Source organism: Daphnia carinata, chromosome 3 (assembly GCF_022539665.2).
Source record: "Daphnia carinata strain CSIRO-1 chromosome 3, CSIRO_AGI_Dcar_HiC_V3, whole genome shotgun sequence".
NCBI lineage: Eukaryota > Metazoa > Arthropoda > Branchiopoda > Diplostraca > Daphniidae > Daphnia > Daphnia carinata.
Genome location: NC_081333.1, coordinates 12,756,735 through 12,775,648, shown reverse-complemented (window position 1 = coordinate 12,775,648; position 18,914 = coordinate 12,756,735). Strand labels below are relative to the sequence as shown.

The 18,914-nt window shown below is 39.3% G+C and overlaps 6 protein-coding genes and 1 long non-coding RNA gene across 7 annotated transcripts; 4 read left to right on the top strand and 3 right to left on the bottom strand.

Annotated features, from left to right (window-relative positions):
• Window positions 1–586: 586 nt before the first annotated feature.
• Window positions 587–4,422, top strand: LOC130698451 (uncharacterized). The gene is made up of 10 exons (XM_057521099.2): window positions 587–849; window positions 903–1,055; window positions 1,122–1,351; window positions 1,418–1,557; window positions 1,758–1,838; window positions 3,377–3,495; window positions 3,551–3,651; window positions 3,717–3,809; window positions 3,869–4,010; window positions 4,077–4,422. The coding sequence occupies exons 1-10, from the start codon at window positions 724–726 to the stop codon at window positions 4,329–4,331; spliced, it is 1,440 nt and encodes a 479-aa protein (XP_057377082.1). The 5' UTR covers window positions 587–723; the 3' UTR covers window positions 4,332–4,422.
• On the bottom strand, window positions 1,988–2,907 carry LOC130698445 (transmembrane protein 107-like). Its single transcript, XM_057521090.2, has 4 exons — window positions 2,795–2,907; window positions 2,663–2,727; window positions 2,496–2,596; window positions 1,988–2,420 (listed from the first exon to the last, which is right to left on the bottom strand). Exons 1-4 carry the CDS (start codon window positions 2,891–2,893, stop codon window positions 2,248–2,250), a joined length of 438 nt encoding a protein of 145 aa, XP_057377073.1. The 5' UTR covers window positions 2,894–2,907; the 3' UTR covers window positions 1,988–2,247.
• A 47-nt stretch (window positions 4,423–4,469) lies between the features above and the next one.
• On the top strand, window positions 4,470–6,789 carry LOC130698432 (uncharacterized). Its single transcript, XM_057521073.2, has 11 exons — window positions 4,470–4,784; window positions 4,853–4,933; window positions 5,003–5,176; window positions 5,234–5,353; window positions 5,418–5,789; window positions 5,849–5,922; window positions 5,991–6,059; window positions 6,114–6,261; window positions 6,327–6,446; window positions 6,504–6,634; window positions 6,697–6,789. The coding sequence occupies exons 1-11, from the start codon at window positions 4,709–4,711 to the stop codon at window positions 6,763–6,765; spliced, it is 1,434 nt and encodes a 477-aa protein (XP_057377056.1). The 5' UTR covers window positions 4,470–4,708; the 3' UTR covers window positions 6,766–6,789.
• Window positions 6,790–8,080: 1,291 nt separating this feature from the next.
• LOC130698434 (4-hydroxybutyrate coenzyme A transferase-like) lies at window positions 8,081–10,314 on the top strand. Its single transcript, XM_057521074.2, has 7 exons — window positions 8,081–8,613; window positions 8,684–8,832; window positions 8,892–9,171; window positions 9,242–9,457; window positions 9,523–9,660; window positions 9,724–9,849; window positions 9,928–10,314. The coding sequence occupies exons 1-7, from the start codon at window positions 8,319–8,321 to the stop codon at window positions 10,110–10,112; spliced, it is 1,389 nt and encodes a 462-aa protein (XP_057377057.1). The 5' UTR covers window positions 8,081–8,318; the 3' UTR covers window positions 10,113–10,314.
• A 169-nt stretch (window positions 10,315–10,483) lies between these two features.
• Window positions 10,484–11,548, top strand: LOC130698442 (RNA transcription, translation and transport factor protein-like). Its single transcript, XM_057521087.1, has 4 exons — window positions 10,484–10,519; window positions 10,625–10,718; window positions 10,779–11,078; window positions 11,134–11,548. The coding sequence occupies exons 2-4, from the start codon at window positions 10,658–10,660 to the stop codon at window positions 11,496–11,498; spliced, it is 726 nt and encodes a 241-aa protein (XP_057377070.1). The 5' UTR covers window positions 10,484–10,519; window positions 10,625–10,657; the 3' UTR covers window positions 11,499–11,548.
• On the bottom strand, window positions 11,493–11,980 carry LOC130698453 (uncharacterized). Its single transcript, XR_009003284.1, has 3 exons — window positions 11,861–11,980; window positions 11,704–11,793; window positions 11,493–11,644 (listed from the first exon to the last, which is right to left on the bottom strand). It is a non-coding gene; the product is annotated as an uncharacterized LOC130698453 (long non-coding RNA).
• Window positions 11,981–13,730: 1,750 nt separating this feature from the next.
• Window positions 13,731–17,228, bottom strand: LOC130698440 (homeobox protein HEX homolog pha-2-like). The gene is made up of 4 exons (XM_057521084.2): window positions 16,471–17,228; window positions 15,093–15,367; window positions 14,968–15,018; window positions 13,731–14,522 (listed from the first exon to the last, which is right to left on the bottom strand). Exons 1-4 carry the CDS (start codon window positions 16,886–16,888, stop codon window positions 14,364–14,366), a joined length of 903 nt encoding a protein of 300 aa, XP_057377067.1. The 5' UTR covers window positions 16,889–17,228; the 3' UTR covers window positions 13,731–14,363.
• Between the last annotated feature and the right edge of the window lie 1,686 nt (window positions 17,229–18,914).

Below are 18,914 nucleotides of genomic sequence, written 5' to 3'. Positions count from 1 at the left end.
GTTAACCAAACATAAAGGTAAACCTGGACAAAGACAGTCCCATGATCGTATAGACAAAGAAATGCGGACGCACATGAAAAGTGAATTGTGTTTCTGGTCCTTAAAGAATAATGTATTTTAAGCGTAAACAGGAAGTTAGCTCCAAGACAGTTCGATTCACCAGTGTATACTAGCAATACAGATTTGAGAAGTCGTTCTCATACAATGCCTGTAGCTGCAAAGGTTGATTTTTCGATGAACTTAGTGACAGTCAAATATTAGCTGGTCGTGTCTATGATAATATGGTTGAATAGAAGTGTCCAATTGGTTGGTAGTATATTGGACATGCAGTGTGATTTTTCATTCTGTAGACTATTGTGTTATGGCGCTGTTCGAATGCCGAAGATTAACAGGTGATTGAGCTGTCTTCCTGTCTATTTGCCCATTTTTATGTTGGGTAGTGTCCAGGTCTAAATTTTTCGTCCTGTAAAATTTCAGATGTTTCGGTATTCAGTATTCTTTTAAAATTCCAAATTGTGATTTCTTGATGGGAAAGACGGCATTTGGCAACGGTGAATGTTTCGTTAGGTTTGTTGTCAGTCAACGTTTTTGTTTTGCTTTGGCCTTCCTAGTCTACAGGTCTCATGCCGTATGTTGTGCGAAGGCTAAACGTCGTTTCATAACCTGCTTTTTGTGGCTTTTAAATTAGCCTGACGGTTTCAGCAAAAGAGTTAAATTTAAAAAATGGATTTTTCGTGGCTCGAGTCAACTTTCCATACTTCGCGACCTTTAAAAAAAGAAGACTGCATCGTAACTTTCCTTCACTGGATGCTTTTACGCAATGGCTTTCTTGTTTTGCATTCTAAAGAGGTACGTGGAAAAGAATAATCTTCCCATGTTGTGATAATTTATCTTTCTTACAGGGCCAACTGAATGTTGGAGATGTCGAAGGAAAAGAGATACTTCCTGAAACATGGAACAAGGACAATGTTTATGAACTACAATATGTAAAAAATGGGCAGTTGCATGTGATGAAAGCAGTGATTATCGATGGAGAAATTGCCCTTACATTTGTGGTAAAATAGAAATATTTCTGTATTGTTTGATGATATCTATAATACCTGTATCAAAATTGTTTTTAGCGAATGAAGGATGAGAAAGTAACAAATGTAGTGCTGGAAACAGACACTGTAATTGGAAGTGTTTTCCAGTCATATAGAGAAGCATTCAAGGATAAAGTTAAATTGTATAATCTAATTCTCAAAGAGTTGGTGATTCCATTTGTGGAGAAAGTGGAACCAGAAAAATCTGGTGCATCTCCAGCCATCATTGAGAAAGCGCAAAGGCCTCCAGCTGAAATGCCTTCAAGGAGGCAAGTCTCTGAATAATAGTTAATTTCTTAATTTATTTGCCGTACATCGAAATAAACGCCAAATAGCTCTTTTCCGGATCCCTTTGCTGTTGGAGGTGGGGATCTTGATCCATTAGGACGAGGTGTTGGGGGTGGAATGCTCATGGATCCACGTCATATGGGCGGATGGCGACCTCAGCCTGGCATACCAGGAAATCTTCCTCGAGGTACTTTGTTAGTGAAAAGCCCGTATTTGGAAACTATATTATACCTATGGCAATCAAGTTTGCCTTTGTAAAATAAGGAAAGTTTTGTCTATAGTTTTTGAGAAAACTAAGGATGAAAATGTGGATAGCAATTTCCGTGTTATTCTAGAAACAAGAGTAAAATTAATCGAGCTTTAAAAATTTACCGTTCTTTACATTAGGTGCTGTACCGCCTGGCGCACGCTTCGATCCGTTTGGACCAATTGGCACTACTCCTCCTGTGAGGGAACCTAGACCAAGAGGTGGTGGATTTGGGGATCCTGATTTCGATCATCTCCCTCCTCCCGGATCACACGACATGTTCATGTGACAACATTTGAAGACCGTCCCAAACGTACTGGAATTCTTCTCCTTTTTTCGTTATTTTTGCTGTATGTTCCTACCTTTCGTACATTTCTAAAACTAAACAAAATCAAATCTCGTCTGTTCAAAATTTGATTGTTTTAAATTCCCTTAAAGGATAGAAACAATTCTGGATTGTCAAAAAGGGCAGAAAAAACGTAGTAGACCACTGTCGAACCGAATCGTAGTAGAGCCGATGCCAGCAATGAAAGATTTCTCGATATTGAGCTGCAGGGACTTGAAGATGGTTAATTCGTGTACTGCTTTCATACGTACCTCTGAATGGTTTGCTTAATTTTAAAATGACAATCAACGCGAACTACTAACACGTCGTATGAAACCCATGAGCAAGGTCAGTTCGGACAACAATGGAATTCCGACACACACAACAAAAATGTACCAGCTGTAGGGGATAGAGCAATCCCATTGCTCAATATAAGATATTGACCAAGTGAACGCAGCAACAGTATGACATGCACTCGCTAAATAAAGATGTAATAAACAAAGGAAATTAGGTAATAAAAGTATTTCAAAGTGTAAGAATTATAACAACGTACATAGCAGACAATGCAGCTCGGAGAACATCGATATGCCGGACAGGAATCCGAAAAATTCGACTGTGACTGAGCCTAAACTTAACGCCAAGCTGATGACGTATCTGCATAGAACAAACTGATGTATGTCTTAGAAAAGAAATTGTGGCGTAAAAATTTTTCCATTTTACTCATTGTTGAAGTAATTGGCGTACTCCGAGTTGTACTTGAGCAAACACAAACGCAAGTTGTCTTCCTGTGTAAATTAGTTGATAAAAAAGATAACTTCCGTTGATAAAATTGACTAGTAGATGACTGCTTACTTTATCCCAAAGAAGGCATACAAGAATAAAAAAATGAGCTAACAAGGTAAGAAATCTTGTTGGAACGAGAACTGCAAAAACACCTTTTAAAACCATCATGCACAGTGAGCTATGCAATTATGAAGGCATTTGTTTTCCCGCACTGCAAGCTGTAACCATGACTACAACAATTGATTTCTTATTATCATTGAAATATATTCTAGAACAATCCAACGTAAATCCCGATTTTGGTTTAAGAAATTAAAATCAATCGCAAAGTGAGTAGATCAAGTTCAAAATTATTTATTCTAATAAAAAATTTTGTGGCAACGCAGTTGATTAATGTTGACATCCCACATATGGACATAGATGTGATTAAATACGTTTACGTCCAAACACAAATCGTGCGGTCTACTCACCATGGCCTCTCCGACTTTACCACCCTTGCCATCGAATCTTAAAAGCATTCAACATTACCTTAAGATTGCAATGGATTACGAAACCAGAGACCCTTCCATTAGTTATTGGTGTAATGATTTACTGTCAGTGGTCGAACTCTTGTTCCAGGTTGGCTAATTGCTTTTTCGATTTTGTTTACTCCAGGCCGATTGCATGCCCTACAAACAGGACTTTCTATTAAAAAAGAAAAAGAAGACCTTTCATTTTTACTTGCTTTGATGGATTGGTTGGAAAAAGCCAAACAAAATATGAAATCAAATGAGGTAAGTTAATTGTGTCTTACATACAACTAGCAACATAAAAATTTTCCACTTCCAGACAGTCTCTGATGAAATTGTTGCACAAGCTCACTTGGAGAATGTGGCAATAAAGCTTTTTAATTGGGCAGATACTGAAGACCGTCATAAGCATTATAACAAGTTATGAGTATTATATGATATTTATTACATAGTCACAATAACACACCTGTTTTATAATGTTTTAGGAATGTGGTCAAAGCATTCTACTCTGCTGGAATGCTGCTTGATGTGTGCTCTGTTTTTGGTGAACTCAATGAAGATGTGGCCCAACAAAAAAAGTGATTTCCAACACTTATTTTTTTTTTTTGTGCATTGCCATTTAACATCTTAATTATAGATATGCTAAATGGCGTGCAGCACATCTTCACAATTGCTTGAATTCTGGTGAGAAGCCTTCAGAACCAGCACCCAAACCAGATGAACAGCTTATCAATGACTCAGAAAATCTAGAATATGGTTTTTCTTCGGACCTCAGGCCGGTAATGAAATTACGATTATCAAACAAAACGCAATAAATTTTCATGAAAATTTAACTTTTTCTTTAGGAACCAGGCCATTTTCATGTACAAGATGGCGTTCGACCGACCATAAGTGTCCCACCTAAACCAGACACTCCACCTTCCTCCGTTCCCACATACGTGCAAGAGACCAGCAGTCTTCTAGTCACTCCGGAACAAATAGCCCAAGCGCAAAAACATTGCAAATACGCTTCGAGTGCTTTGACTTATGAAGATGTACCTACTGCTATAGACAACTTGCAAAAAGCGCTGCGTTTGCTTCAGTTGGGTCAGCAGTCTTAAATAAGTGACACCGGCTGTGAGAAGATTGTTTATTTTCCTTTTGTGCGTTCTCACGATTCAATAAATTGTCAATAGAATTTACAGTATTCCACCTTTCTTTCTCAACCGTGGCTATATTGGGAAAATCATTATCTACTAGATAATTACAAAGGAATATGGAGGATGTAAAACAGAAGGTCATTTCAGGGTTAAATCTAATCAGATCTAACCCTCAAATGAAATGGGGTTTTCTCTCGAGACTGTTTTTTGCCAAGAAACAAAGCAGTAGAAGAAAAAAAACAGAATTTTCCCAGTCACAGCTCAGACAAGGGCAATCGGCCATACTCCAGGTGCAGTTTTTCCAATACGTTGCTCGATTTCTTAAATAGATAAAAATAATGCAATTTCGGACAAAGCGTGTGCTAGCTTTTGCTACTGTGGCAAGTTATTTGTTTTTGACTGGATTAGAAAATGGTAGTTTAAAAATGATTCATTGTACTATAATTGTGTAAGTTATCGTAACAAATTGTTTCCTTTTGTAGCCATAATTTTACCAACAGCCTGGCGGTACTTGATGTTTTTAGGAGCCAATCAAGAGTATTTGCTGGGTGTCACCGTTTCAGGTCAGGTTGAAAAACGCATCGCCATCTGCAGATTAAGGTTTGGTTCAGATATTTAATGGTATTTTAAAGGTTTCAGTGCTTCTGCTGCCATTGCCGGATTGATTGGAGGACGACTTGCAGACTCGTTTCCGTCGAAAACAAAGAATATCGTTGTCACTGCCGTGTTAGCCATGATTCTTGGAAACACAATGTATCTAATTGGTGGATCGGTGGTTTATGTAATCATGGGTCGCGTCCTTTGCGGTACAAATAAGGCATCTATTTAAGTAGAAGCGCTAGACTGTAAATTCTATTTTCTAGGTTTGGGGAGTGGTGCAGGAGCAGCATTATTAGCAGAAGTGTGTCGAACAACTTCTTCTAGGGAGAGGACATCAGTTTTATCTGTGTGCAGCGGCCTTAGACAAGTTGGACTCCTCATTGGTACGGTAAATGATTTTCAGGTTTAATTTACAGCCGATTTCATACGCTTGTTTGAGTTTCATAGGTCCAGGTTTTCAGATCATTCTAGAGTATTTCAACTTCACCTTGTTCGGTGGTGCACTTGTCGTGCAGCCATTTAACGCACCCGGACTCTTTATGGCCGTTCTGTGGATTTGCTTCCTCATGTTTGTTCTTGCTTTGTATCAGAACCTTGATGTCGAGTACAAGTACGAAATGCTAAGGAAAGAGCACAACGGTTTGGATGTAAGGGAATCTATGGATGGGCATTCGATAGAACTGAGTACTAGCCGTGAAACGATTCTGGCCCAAGAGGATGACCAGCCAAGCATTGCAGCCCGTAGATGGTATTTCATTGAAGAAAATTTCAATAGAGAGACCGCCCCACATCCTGCCACATATTCAACCTATATAAATGGTAAAACCTTTTTATACAAAAAGATATTCAACGTATTTGTTATTAAATTTTTTTTTCAGAATTTCTCCATGACGATACCGTCGTACTATTCGGTATGACAGCAATACTGTTCTTTGGTCAAGTTTCTATAGAGGTAATTGTCTTTTTTTCTTTCCGCGTGATAGCTGCAAATTGCTGAATGAGTTCTTTTGATTTTGACAGACTATAATTCCTCCCCTGTTTTCAAGGCTTTTCGACTACACCAGCTTCGAAACCAGCTTAGTTTATATGGTAAACTGTAAGAAGCTATCTTTAAGAAATCACCTCCTTGATGTTTTCTCATAGGTTGGAGGAGGTTTTTCCATTGCAATCTATTTATTAGTGTCTGTAACGACAAAATGGACCACCGATACATATCTCGTGCTATTTGGCTGGTTGATGCACATACTCGGCTTCACCTGGTGTCTCATTTGGCTCCCTCGTATTCAGCCAGGTATATTGTCTCGGTGCGTTTCATGCGTAATCAAGCGAAGTTGCCCTTTACTGAACGCCTTGCAGGAGATACGGACAAGATGCCTGTCCTGCTAATAGGAGTTATGTTTCTGTACGTTGGATTCCCTGTTGCTGCCGTTGGTACCACATCCTTGTTATCCAAATGCGTCTCTCTTCGCGTCCAAGGTTTCTTTAATTAAGTTTTTAACTCGAGTTTACACTTAAAGGTTTACTATTTTTAAGGCATTGCACAAGGATTCCGTCGGCTTGCAACGTTCTCTGGATTGATCCTGGGTCCGCTGTGGGGAGGCGCCACCCTTCATAAACCCGATTTGCAACTGTCTGTTCCACTACTGCTACTGCTTATATTAGGGGTGAGGTCATGTGCTATCGAAATTTAATTCATAAAATGAAATTTTCTTTTCCTTTTTTATAGGCGATGTTTTCTTTTTCCTTTAAGAAAATCCGGAATGAAGAAAGAATAGCTATGAATGTAAGCAAGTGAGGGTAAAATCGATGTAATTGTGTTTAAATTTCGATTGTAATTTTAAATTTACTGACAATTAATAACGAACTTTTACCCTGATATACCCCATACTTTGAGGGAAAAAAAGGGAAGGGACTTGCTCGTGTAACTTAAATCGCAACAGTTAGACTACCGTAGTGTGAGCGTAATAGTCGCCACAGGATCTTTTGAGTTTACCGGGTATCTCCCACCCGGCTCTCAGCAGTTACCTGACCCCGATGAATCTGAACCTTGCTGGATCTGACAGACCGAACTGTTCTCACATAGTCACGTGTCACCATGATAGAATATCATAGTAGTGGATGGGGGACCATCCACCACAGAAGATGATCATCGACAATTCCGCATCTGCCTCCAGAACTAGGCCATCCGGACGATACAGCTCCATGACGCTTACCACGACTCACATGCAACACAGTGAAACCAACTGCTTGTTCGAGCCGGCTGCATGACTAGAATGTCTAATGAAAGGTACTGCGTGAGCAGATCTCTCTTTTACAGCGCACCATGTTTCATTCTACACTCAGTCGCCTATTGTACTAAGGAAAAATCCTTAGTCACTAGCTTGCCCCGACCCACTTAGAAGATGTTTCAACAACGTTAATATACCGTGAAACGCAGGGTTATAAAGCGCTGCAGCTGAAATCGTCACTATTGCAGTCAAAAGGGGCAAGAATATAATTTTGGAAGTACATTAAAGTAAAATTAAACAGTGAACTGTATTCACTAACTTATATTCCTTTTTTATGCAGAAACACCAAAAGAATGTATTGATATCTAAATTTATAAAACGACTTTTAATTGTGAGCACAGTACGGAACGCCGTTTGACCCATTTTTGTATAGACAACTTGTCCTCCATGGTTGACCGTTTATTTGGCAACTCCGCAAGTCATCTCGATCATTTTTTAGGTATTTCCCTTCGCTTTTTTAAATTTTATTTAGCTCGATGTCAAAATAAGCCCGTTCTCCGTGATCGGCAATCAATTTCGAATACGAACAATGGGAGGAGACAGGCAGCTAGACTAGGGGGTCTGTATCAGAAGTTGTAATTTACAACTTAAGATTTTTCCTATAGATGGTGCCAGCAAGCAATGGTGAAACAATAACAAGTGCCTAATTAATAGCCTGAAAAAGTGGGGTTTTTTGCGAACTCGTGGAAAATTAATTTATAAAAAAGCGGGCTGAAGAAAATCGAAAAAATCGAAAAACCGCTGCAAGAAAGTGGCATCTAGCGTTAATGGAAACAAGCCACGACGTAAACAAACGTGAAGGCCTCGAAATAGATCAGCCGGCTGCTTAATAACCTTTCACAGCTACGTGACTATATAAATGACAAAGGTTCGCCTCCGAGAACACAGATTATTTTGAAATTTTACTAGTCAGAACTTCCGTTGTTGGTTTTACCTCACTGTTTAGCTTTTATCTCGTTCCATTCTTGTAGTAATTCGTAGTATCACATAGACCCTAGATCTTTAACTAGTCAAACATTTTTTGTTAACGACGTCCATAGTGAATCGTGTGATCATAACAATGCATCTTAGCGGTGTTTTTAGAAGATTTAAAAATGAAATTATAAGGAAGTATTATACTTATGCTACTGAACCGTTTCATCCATTGCCACGAGCACCAATCACTGCTTCTGCAGAAGATGCCATAAAGGTTGTCAAGTCTGGTGACAACATTTTTGTTCACAGCGCAGCAGCTACTCCATCAAAGCTTCTAGCTGCATTAGCTAACCATGGAAAGCAAAATAGACTGGAGAGAGTCACAGTATGTCACATCCATATTGAAGGAGCAATGGAGTACTTGAAACCAGAGTACAGTGGTAAACTCAACACCTCAATATTCTTGCAATTGTGTTTGCATAAATGGTATCAATCTTTTTTTTTTTTCAGGCATATTCCGTGATAATTCCTTCTTCATTGGTGCCAATGCTAGGGAGGCAGTCAACACTGGTAGGGCTGATTTTGTACCCATCTTTCTCTCTGAGATACCACTGTTGTTTCAGCGGAAGATCATTCAACTAGATGTTGCCCTAATCAATGTAAGAAAATAACTATTACAACAATATAATGAGAACTTAAGTGAGAGTGTTATTTTTAGGTTTCTCCGCCTGATCAGCATGGTTTCTGCAGCTTTGGTCCCAGTGTGGACGTGACGCGGTCTGCCGTAAAAAATGCCAAGTACATCATAGGCCAAATTAATCCAAAAATTCCGAGAACCTTTGGTGATGGGACAATCCACGTTTCCCATTTGGACTGCATCGTCAACGTAGATGAAGAGCTTCCACAAAGACCTCCAGCAAAAATCAGTCCAATCGAAAACGCAATTGGTCGATTGATTGCCGACAATCTGGTTGATAATGGGGCCACGCTACAAATGGGTAGCTTTCTTTTTTCTTTGTTTGCTACAAAAGTGAGTTCTTTTCTTTATTTCTCAGTTGAATTATCCAGGTATTGGGAATATCCCTGACGCCGTACTTTCGTCGCTAAAGAGCCATACCGATCTGGGAATACACTCGGAAATGTTTAGTGATGGTGTGGTGGATTTAGTTGAAGCTGGTTGCATCACTAATGCCCAAAAAAAGATACTACCTGGCAAGATTGTGGGTAGTTTCTGTCTGGGGTCCCGAAGGCTTTACGATTTTCTTGACAACAACCCATTCATAGGTACTCAATTCGCATACTCACGTAGAATTCTTTATTAACAAAGAGCTTTCAACATTAACTTGCAGTTATGGGTGACGTCCAATGGGTTAATTCGTCTTCATTGATCGCTCAAAATCCCAAGGTTACAGCCATCAATTCGTGCATCGAGATTGATTTAACCGGTCAAGTTGTAAGCGACTCCATTGGAACTAGAATGTATTCTGGTAAGACGTTTATCAAAGAGGCCTTTAATAGAAAATTTTAAGCAGTAATTATGGATTTACTAGGTGTCGGTGGACAGGTTGATTTTCTACGTGGAGCAGCTATTTGTCCAGATGGTGGTAAGCCAATTTTGGCATTACCGTCTAGCACCAAAAAGGGCGAATCCAAAATTGTTCCATTTTTGAAACAAGGTATTACAGCTCATTGAATTCTACCGTTTAATAACGTTTTTCAAACCCAATGTTTAATCTACGTTACTACGAAAATAGGAGCTGGAATTGTTACCACCCGTGCGCACGTCCATTATGTTGTAACCGAATACGGTTATACAAATTTGTTCGGTAAAAACTTGCGCCAACGCGCATTCGAACTAATTCGCATCGCCCATCCGGATCATCGAGAAGAACTGGAGAAAGCTGCTTTTGAGCGTCTAAACTGCATGCCGTCCCCTTAAAATCTAACCGGTTATCGCCCATGTTCAGTATTTAACAACGTTTGTTGTGATTTTTCCTCTCCGTATTTCGTCAACAGTATTATGTAGCAACCTTAGAAACCTACTGGTAATTGTTTTATTTTATGTCGTTACCTCGTTAGTCGTTTATCCTTTTTTTAATGGTGTTGATCTCATAAGTTAATAGACGGTTTGCTGTGAAAAAAAGCGGGAAAGAATTTTAACGTTTAATGTTTCAATGTTTCAAACTTACTCATTTTCAAATTTCCAGTCCTAGTAATCGACTAATCAAAGTTTCGTAATTCGTAGATCGTAAATGATTAAGCAGAAAGTTTTTTTCTAATTTGGCAATGGAAACCAGCAGACGAATTTTCTAGCACAACGATTCCGATAACCTGTTTACGCGTTTAGTACGTTTATTTCGTTTTTTATCATATCATATCAATTATTTCTTATTTCGAATAACTAAGAAACAACTGGATAAAATACTGTGAACTTCTTTTCAAACATTCTAGGCCTCCAAATTTTTAAACTCAGATCTGTTCAAAATGTTCAAGCGTAAATTGCAAGCTCTTGGCTTCCCTAATCCGGATACTTTAAACACAGCCGGTATATGTTCTTTAAAATTGTTTATTTTCTTTTCCACAGTTAACAGATCATACTTTCTAGATGAAAATCAATTTCGAAGCACAATCGTGTGGCTGGAAGATCAAAAAATCCGCCGTTATAAGATTGAAGACAGAGAACTACTTAGAAACACAACTGCTATACAGTGGAATCTAGCTTTTGTGCAATATATGACTGACCTTGATTGCCCTTTCCCAAAAGGAACAAGGCCTGAAATTTTAGATTGGCTTCTTGGGCTAGCAGTACAGCTTGAGTACAACGAAAACCCAGAAAGTTACAATGCTAATCCAAAGACTCAGGAACCAATTCATCAGAAACTGAACCCACTTGACAACTTAGACTGTAAGAACTTGTATAATTTATATGTATCCTTCTTACTAATATTCTTTATGTGTAGTTGAGAGTGACAGTTTCAAATCTGGAGTCAATGATTTGGCTAACATACTTCAAGTGCCAAGGCATCCTGATCATCTTATGACATTAGAAGGTGTTTGTAATTTGATCCAAGAAAAGTTCAGCAAAGATGCCTTGAAAGCCTCTTCAATAGCACGAGACCTTGGAAATCCTGTTCAGTTTGATAACATCAGCTTTGGCTTGGACTTAAAGTCTCCTAATGTTAGCAATGCTGCTAATCTCCTTCGTTATCTGTTCATCCATGACCTAAGAGAGCTCCAAACCAGAATTAATGAATGTCTTGTATGTGTACAAGCCTTAACAGCTAATCCTAAAACTGACACTAAGCTTGGTAAAGTTGGATATTGAGTGTATTTTCTCCTGGCCAATATGACACATTTATGAATCTTTTCAACCATCCCTGTTCTCTTATTTGGATTCTCAATGCTTGCTGTTGTGAGTGATGTTAAATGGGTATATATTCAGAAGTCTTGCTGAACCTACTGATGCAAATCCTAGGGAAGGAGAAAATCTTGCAATGCCAGCTACTGAAAACTGAAAAAAAAAATCATACCAATGCTGACAAGTTGCATAACAATTCGGCTCCACTTATGTTGTGATTTATTGGAATGGTGTGCAATATATGCAGCTGCTCCAATCAAACCTGTGACTTATATACTGTTAAAAAAGAAAATTCACATAAATACATTTCACTGTAGTGTAATTTGTACCTGAACCACTGATAAGCCTACAACCTAAGCAATCCCTATCCATTTTAAGCGCTAAAATATGAGATGTGTGACTTCGTGAAAAAAAACCAAAAAGATATTTTAAAAAATCGTCAAACTATTCCAGGCTGTATGTATATACCAGACAGTGGTAATTATGACAGGTGCAACAGTTACGACGAGCTTTTGCAGCTTAAGTATGGCAATCCGTTTTACCCAAAACAAAAATAAAAAATATTTATGGCATATGGCAATCCGTTTTACCCAAAATAAAAGATATTGACCTTTTTTTTCTGTTTTACTGCTATCGCCATCTAACGGTCAGGTTTCTAGTTAATTCTCTCACTGATCGAAATATTTTTGTAGCCCGACTAAATAAGTCCGACTTTCTGTTTTTTACGGTTAATTCAAAAAGTAGAAGCCTGATATAAAAATATACCCCATTTTCGTGATCAGCGATCAATTTCGAATCGGAATAATGTTTTTTAAATGAAATCTAGGATTTGAAGAAAATTGTAAAAGTGAGAAGGCTATAGCCTTCTCACTTTTTCAATTTTGGCAAAATTTTAGATTTCGCTTTAAATACATGGTTTCGATGCAGAATTGAACGGGCATCACGAATATTAGAGCTGTTTTCTCGTGGGACTCATAGTTTTTGCATAAAACGTAAAAAACGGTAAAAATTGGGTTAAAAAATAAGCCCGGGCTTATATTGTCGGGCTTAAATTTTTTTGCTATTAAAAAACAATAGCATTAAATCTAGATAACTATAGATGATTCTGATTCAAAATTAACCAAGGAGCACGAAAATTGAATTTGTTTTTACGTAGAGCTTATAGTTTTGGAGTAATCTGAGTAATAATTTTACGGTTAATTAAAAAAGTAGAAGCCTAATATTAAAATATACCCCATTTTCGTGGTTAGTGATCAATTTCAAATCGGAATAATCTAAAATAAAAAATTAGTGCGTGGGCGAATCGAAACCATTACTAGCGCGCCAGTACGCTACAGCGCTAGGGTGACACATCAAACTTCTTTGATAATTCAAAAACCATTAACGCTACGTAAAAACAAATTTCATTTTCGTGTTCCTTGTTAAATTTTGAATCAGAGTTATCTATAGTTATTTAGATTTAATGCTATTGTTTTTTAATAGGAAAAAAATTCAAGCCCGACAATATAAGCCCGGGCTTATTTTTTCGACCCAACTTCACCGTTTTTTACGTTTTATTCAAAAACTATGAGTCCCACGAGAAAACAGCCCTCATATACGTGACGCTGGTTCAATTCTGCATCGAAACCATGTATTTAAAGCGAAATCTAAAATTTTGCCAAAATTGAAAAAGTGAGAAGGCTATAGCCTTCTCACTTTTACAATTTTCTTCAAATCCTAGATTTCATTAAAAATACATTATTCCGATTCGAAATTGATCGCTGATCACGAAAATGGGGTATAATTTTATATCAGGCTTCTACTTTTTGAATTAACCGTAAAAAACAGAAAGTCGGGCTCATTTAGTCGGGCTTATTTAATCAGGCTTAAAATTTTTTTCGGTCAGTGTATGTAGAGAATTAACTAGAAACGTGACAGATAGATGGCGATAGCAGTGAAACAGAAAAAAAAGGCCAATGCTTTTTATTTTTGTTTTGGGTAAAACGGATTGCCATATAAAACCACTCAAACCGAATCGCAAAGGGATCGCAAAGGGATACTTTTTTTCTTAACGAAATGATAAAAAATTTCAATCCACTAGCAAAATGAATCACATATTTCTTCTGAATCGAATAGGCGTGATTCAATTTTTATGGCAGCTGCGAACGCAATGTAAATGCAGAAATAAATGAAAATGCAGTGAGTAGACGTTGCAAAATATGTTGTTTGAAACATGTATTAACGAATACAATTATCACAGATGATCTTTTCAAAATTGACATTGATCACTATTTGAATACGTCTGTACAGGGTTTATAATAGGGTAAATATGGAAGCCTTGTTGAGAGTGATAAGTTGGGTGGGCGTGAGTAGCGGGGAGGCAATACCTCGTGTTTATTTTCGAGTGTAAAAGCTGTTTGAGCTTTTACGACAACTCTCATGCAAAAAAATAAAAATACAAAAAAAAACAGGTTTTACCCGTTACACATGACACAACTAGGTCTTCTATCAGTTTGACTGGTGGTGGCTTTCTCCCCCACCGTCGTCTTGTACGATACAACTGAAGCCATTCTCGTGTTTTCAGCAGGCCGATATATGGTAGCCTTATTTATACTGGTCCTCCGAAGAGCTTCGCATACGACACTGTTTCTATATAGAAGGGCGACATGGCCGGAGTGAAACGACGTGGAGATTTGCCATGCCGCATTTAAGAAAGAAAAAGTGCCTTCTAATCGTTTCTCTGTCCCCCGAAGTCATGGGGTTCCGTTTAGCGTGAAGTGGTTGCGTTCACCTTCGGAGTCAGCACACACTTCTCTGTTGGATGTCATCAGTTGAACCTGAAAATCCAATTGACTACTGTTTGTGCTTGTTGTTGATCGCAGTTGGCTTCTTCTTCTCGTCTTCGCTACTAAACTCCAACTCGTCGTCGTCTTCCTCCTCTTCGTCGTCAAAGACGTCGATTGTCGCCTGGTTATCGATTTTCGGTAACACGTTCATCAAAAGCTTTTCTCCCTGTTATAATGAAAGCGAAGAAGTTATCGTTATCATTCTGAAAATTATTTCCTGGAATTGAATAACAAGAGTAAGCGCAAACAAAGGCGGTATAAAGCCTAGGCTATAATTGGCTATTAACCTACTTCAAAAAGAAGGTGAAAAACTGGGTAACTTATTTTAAATCAACGAATACTAGCTGGCTCACAACAGATCATGTTACGCAACACGTAATAAGACGTTACACGTAATAAGACGTGAACTTATTAACGGTTGACTTGTCATATCCTGTGAAGTTACTCGATGCTATTAGGTTATGCCGTTTGTTTTTAAATAGTATCTTCATTCTTTTGGGGTGTAAACGTAGGAGCAGGAAACGTATAAGGTAACTCATAAGGATAACGCGTAGGACTCAAATGTTTCATCGACTACCAAAGGATTTAATTGAAAATAAGGGACACCATACCTTGCGACTTCGGCGCCACTTGGCTCGTCGATTTTGGAACCACGTTTTCACCTTTATATATTTTTTTTTTTCAAAATGATTTGTTTAGTCATGTGATGCAACTGGAATTGGAAGTAGAGCTTTACCTGACGTTCGCTAAGTGAAAGTTTATTGGCCAGCGCTCTGCGTTGGCCGGGCGTTAAATAACGGGTCGAACTGAAGGTCTCTTCCAAGCAATGACTTTGGCGGTGAGTAAAACGGATTTGGCCGCCTTTTCTGGTCGCCTGTTGATGCAAAATGGGCATGTGGCGATGACGCCGGGCTGCCACAGCAGCCAAACGGATGGCCGCTTGATGCGGATGCTGATGAGTCAAGAAGAATGGCGAAGGGATTGATGTGGAAGTCAATGGCGTTGATAAACCTGCATTGGATTTTAGCCATCAGAAAATTTCAAAACAAAGGAAACCGCAAAAAACATGTTTAAACTAAATAAAATGGGGAAAAAAACAAAACAAATGAATGAATAGAAGTATAGAATCGGGAGTATGAGATCGATTGAAAGACTAGAATAGGAAAAATATATGTTGACTTAGCGGGTATTAGTTCGTACATATTATTACATATAGGCTTCGTATAACGAATATTGTTCGGATTTATTGAATGGATTTAGCTGGGGCGTACATTACCGGATGAAGAACAATAAGCCGCTGGCTGGCAATCCAATTACCGGTAAAACCCCCGTAAAACAAACAATCCAGAGCTTTTTAGCCGGGACACGGCGCACGGATGGCATTATGATTGACGGTTTGATGGGAGTTCATCGTAAATTGAATTAAACCCGTACATACCACATACATATGTATATCCCTTATGATTATTTGTACATGACAGGCTATTATCGTTTCATTTTTTTTTTTTTCTTTTCTGTTTCGTTTTCTTCTTCCTCGTTTTTCAATAGCCAATCCCTCCTGCTTGCCTTTCTTTCCTTTTTTATCGGACAGAAACGATGCCGCCCGCTGTGGTAATAGAATCATTGATAAATGAATTGAGAACAACCCCCCTTCGATATTTTACGGCCCCCGCGGCGACTCCATCACAATAGCAACGACGCATCAGTTCATCCAGATCGACCGTCTAGTCGATATGTTTTAGTTCCAGTCGAAATGATGCGCTCCATCTCCGTTGCATTGCTGGAATGAAATTTCCTATAGCCGGCCGTCAATCATTTTGAGCTGCAACAACCATACGGACAATGAAATTTAAAGAGCCCATCGCTGATCAATCTATATATATAATAATACATAGTCAAGTATGTCTCATCATCGATTAGTTTTTTTTTTTTTTTTTTCTTCCTCTTCCGCTAGTTTTTATGGGAACAGGGGGGGATCTTCTTCACTTACTTATACTTGACTAAGTTTCTATTAATAAAGAACAACACAAACTCCCAAGACGAGAGAGAGAGAGAGAGAGAGAGAGAGCAACAGGCTTGGGGAGATTTCGTGAGAAAGAAAGACGCAAAAATACCGTGGTGATGGGAATAAGACAAGAGTTCAGGGCTGCTTGTGCTTGTCCAACATCCGGCCATGGCCGCCGACGGAATCATCCAATTGCTGCTGCCGTTGAACATGGACGATTGAGGCGTCAGGTTTGGCGTTGCCGCCTCTGAATTCGTTTGCAGGTGAGACAGACGTTGAGTTCCTGTTGAAAGATCGACGGGCATAGCGTGATGTGGTTGTCCTTGTTGAGGCAGCCAAAGGGCCGCAGACATTGGATTCTGAACGGGCCAACTGGACGACGGGCAATAAGAATCACCCGCCCAATAAGGAACGTAATGTTGCGACTGAGGATAAACAGTTTCGCCGACGGAAGCCTCTGAATCGGTGGTAGAATGACCGTGAAGAATGTGATCGATGGTAAACGACTTGCTGGCCATTGTTAACATGGAAATGAGCTGGAGGACGTAAAAGAAAAAGAGATGCAGCAAACAAACAAGTGTCGGACAAGACCCAACGTCGTGAAATCTTTTTCAAATACAGATCACGTTACGCGTTTCACGAGTGACTATACGCGATGAGGACACATTGGCTAATAACGTTATGCAGAGCAGTTCGTTCTGTATCGTCTCTTTTCGTAATGAAACAAAAATGCGTATGTGTGTTGTGATGTAGCCAACGTGTTAGAAGTCCTTGTGTATAGGAGCAAGCTAGAACAGGATATTATCGTTATCAATCGGCCGCATATATCCTGTTTGAAGTGGCCCTTTTCCCGCCATCTCAACTCGTCAGCCGCCTCCCCCCTGCTCGGCAGAATAGCTCGTCCGATTACGACGCACTCAGCCGACCCATACGTCGTTAGTCGCCCATCTACTACATATATATATATATAGGGGAACATCATCAGTCAAAGAAACCAAACAGTATACGCATTTAATTTGTTTCAGTGTGAGCTAGCCAGCCACATGTGACAAGCAGACATTTTTGATGGTGATAATGCGAGCAGCCCCAAAAAGGTCAAGCACAGTGGGACGGAAAAGCCCATCGGTATCTAACATGGCAGTGCACACACACAGTGAAATAATCAGAGAAACAGGACAGTGGCTGTATATGTTAAGCGTCCTGTCCGTCAACGAAAACATTAAGTCAACATCAGCGTTGATGAGCCAATATACTTAGGAAGTGGCGTTATTGCAAGTCACGATCGAATCATCTGCGACCGGTCCAGCGATAAAAACAAATAGCCTCAAGTGCATTTCGGCTATTCGTATGCAAAGCCTTATTACAAAATAGTTGGTATCACGAGAAGGGTGTTAACACGTCATTCAAAAATATGGGAATAACCGAAAAAGAATAAACGATTGATTGAGCCCTGAGCAAACAACAGCGCAATAGATAAATCTATTATATCTTTGAAGCAATTCTTAATTCCATGGTACACAACGTTTACTATCGAGATCCAATAGCGAGGCCTCCTCAGTGAGTGTACACGGATATGGACGATCACGCCACGAAACGAAATATTCTAAACAGCCGATAAAAAAAAAATCTACGACATGGAAACAAAAAAAAAACGGAGGAGGAAAAATAAAATGGTTGTATTAAATCAGACGGAACGATCGGCTTTTTTTTTCTCTCTCTCTCTTTGATTGACAAGCGATCAAGTGTCTGAGAGTGGGTCGAATACACAAAACCGAATAAAAAAAAACAACAAAATGTTTGGGGGGGGGGGGCTATTGGCTGTACACAATTGAAATGCTCATCAGCCCATGCGTAGCGCAATCAGCAGCCAAGTCAACTGTGTTACATGCGCAGTGACCCAACGCCCCTATAAAAAGAATAACATGCGGATGCGTTTTATTTTTGAAATAGAATTTAAAAACGGGCGGCATTTTTTTTTCTTCAAAATCAAACAAGACTTTTCATCGCCCTTTTTTTTTCAATAAAAAGATCTCCGATATCGGAAAAACCCGATCGAGTGCGCATCACAGCTTATTGAAGCGTATTTTAAGTCAGAGTGACATTTGCTCGCTATCCGCATCAAGTGTTCCTTTTCTCGGTAAGTTTCTTTAGAAGAGCCTTAAAAAAAAAAAAAAAAAAAAACGGCACTCACAAAAAAGGTCGACGATGATGTGAGAATCGGAAGAGAAATGTATCGAAGAAAGGCGGCACCTTATACAACAAGAATAGCCAAGATGGTTGGCGTGGATTGAATAACTTGCGGCGGCGGCGGCGGCAGCTGAAGGAGGAGGAGATCTGGAAGGGCATGGGCGGATCCAGCAATTGCGAGACGATGAGGGTATCGTCTAAACGTATCTAGCCTGACTATTGCGCGTCTATTGTGCCCGTCCAATGAAGCGGCCAATGATTGCCCCATATGCTCTAGCTCTCAACAGGCCGTGCGTGATTGGGGGTAGTGAATGTGTAGTCGGATAATAGGGTTGGAAAAGAAACAAAAACAATGGGAAACTTGTC

What these genes read in the sequence shown, in the direction of transcription:
- LOC130698434 (XM_057521074.2), top strand. Translation starts at nt 8,319, where the DNA reads ATGCATCTTAGCGGTGTTTTTAGAAGATTTAAAAATGAAATTATAAGG. An exon ending in CTTGAAACCAGAGTACAGTG is followed by an intron (nt 8,614 to 8,683) that starts GTAAACTCAACA and finishes TTTTTTTTTCAG; the next exon opens with GCATATTCCGTGATAATTCC. An exon ending in TAGATGTTGCCCTAATCAAT is followed by an intron (nt 8,833 to 8,891) that starts GTAAGAAAATAA and finishes TGTTATTTTTAG; the next exon opens with GTTTCTCCGCCTGATCAGCA.
- LOC130698442 (XM_057521087.1), top strand. Translation starts at nt 10,658, where the DNA reads ATGTTCAAGCGTAAATTGCAAGCTCTTGGCTTCCCTAATCCGGATACT. An exon ending in GGATACTTTAAACACAGCCG is followed by an intron (nt 10,719 to 10,778) that starts GTATATGTTCTT and finishes CATACTTTCTAG; the next exon opens with ATGAAAATCAATTTCGAAGC. An exon ending in CCCACTTGACAACTTAGACT is followed by an intron (nt 11,079 to 11,133) that starts GTAAGAACTTGT and finishes CTTTATGTGTAG; the next exon opens with TTGAGAGTGACAGTTTCAAA.
- LOC130698445 (XM_057521090.2), bottom strand. Translation starts at nt 2,893, where the DNA reads ATGATGGTTTTAAAAGGTGTTTTTGCAGTTCTCGTTCCAACAAGATTT. An exon ending in GCCAATTACTTCAACAATGA is followed by an intron (nt 2,597 to 2,662) that starts GTAAAATGGAAA and finishes TGTTCTATGCAG; the next exon opens with ATACGTCATCAGCTTGGCGT. An exon ending in CGAGCTGCATTGTCTGCTAT is followed by an intron (nt 2,421 to 2,495) that starts GTACGTTGTTAT and finishes ATCTTTATTTAG; the next exon opens with CGAGTGCATGTCATACTGTT.
- LOC130698440 (XM_057521084.2), bottom strand. Translation starts at nt 16,888, where the DNA reads ATGTTAACAATGGCCAGCAAGTCGTTTACCATCGATCACATTCTTCAC. An exon ending in GTCTTATTCCCATCACCACG is followed by an intron (nt 15,368 to 16,470) that starts GTATTTTTGCGT and finishes AATCCAATGCAG; the next exon opens with GTTTATCAACGCCATTGACT. An exon ending in TTTCACTTAGCGAACGTCAG is followed by an intron (nt 15,019 to 15,092) that starts GTAAAGCTCTAC and finishes AAATATATAAAG; the next exon opens with GTGAAAACGTGGTTCCAAAA.
- LOC130698432 (XM_057521073.2), top strand. Translation starts at nt 4,709, where the DNA reads ATGCAATTTCGGACAAAGCGTGTGCTAGCTTTTGCTACTGTGGCAAGT. An exon ending in GCTGGGTGTCACCGTTTCAG is followed by an intron (nt 4,934 to 5,002) that starts GTCAGGTTGAAA and finishes GGTATTTTAAAG; the next exon opens with GTTTCAGTGCTTCTGCTGCC. An exon ending in CGTCTCTCTTCGCGTCCAAG is followed by an intron (nt 6,447 to 6,503) that starts GTTTCTTTAATT and finishes ACTATTTTTAAG; the next exon opens with GCATTGCACAAGGATTCCGT.
- LOC130698451 (XM_057521099.2), top strand. Translation starts at nt 724, where the DNA reads ATGGATTTTTCGTGGCTCGAGTCAACTTTCCATACTTCGCGACCTTTA. An exon ending in AAATTGCCCTTACATTTGTG is followed by an intron (nt 1,056 to 1,121) that starts GTAAAATAGAAA and finishes AATTGTTTTTAG; the next exon opens with CGAATGAAGGATGAGAAAGT. An exon ending in GAGGGAACCTAGACCAAGAG is followed by an intron (nt 1,839 to 3,376) that starts GTGGTGGATTTG and finishes TGTTTACTCCAG; the next exon opens with GCCGATTGCATGCCCTACAA.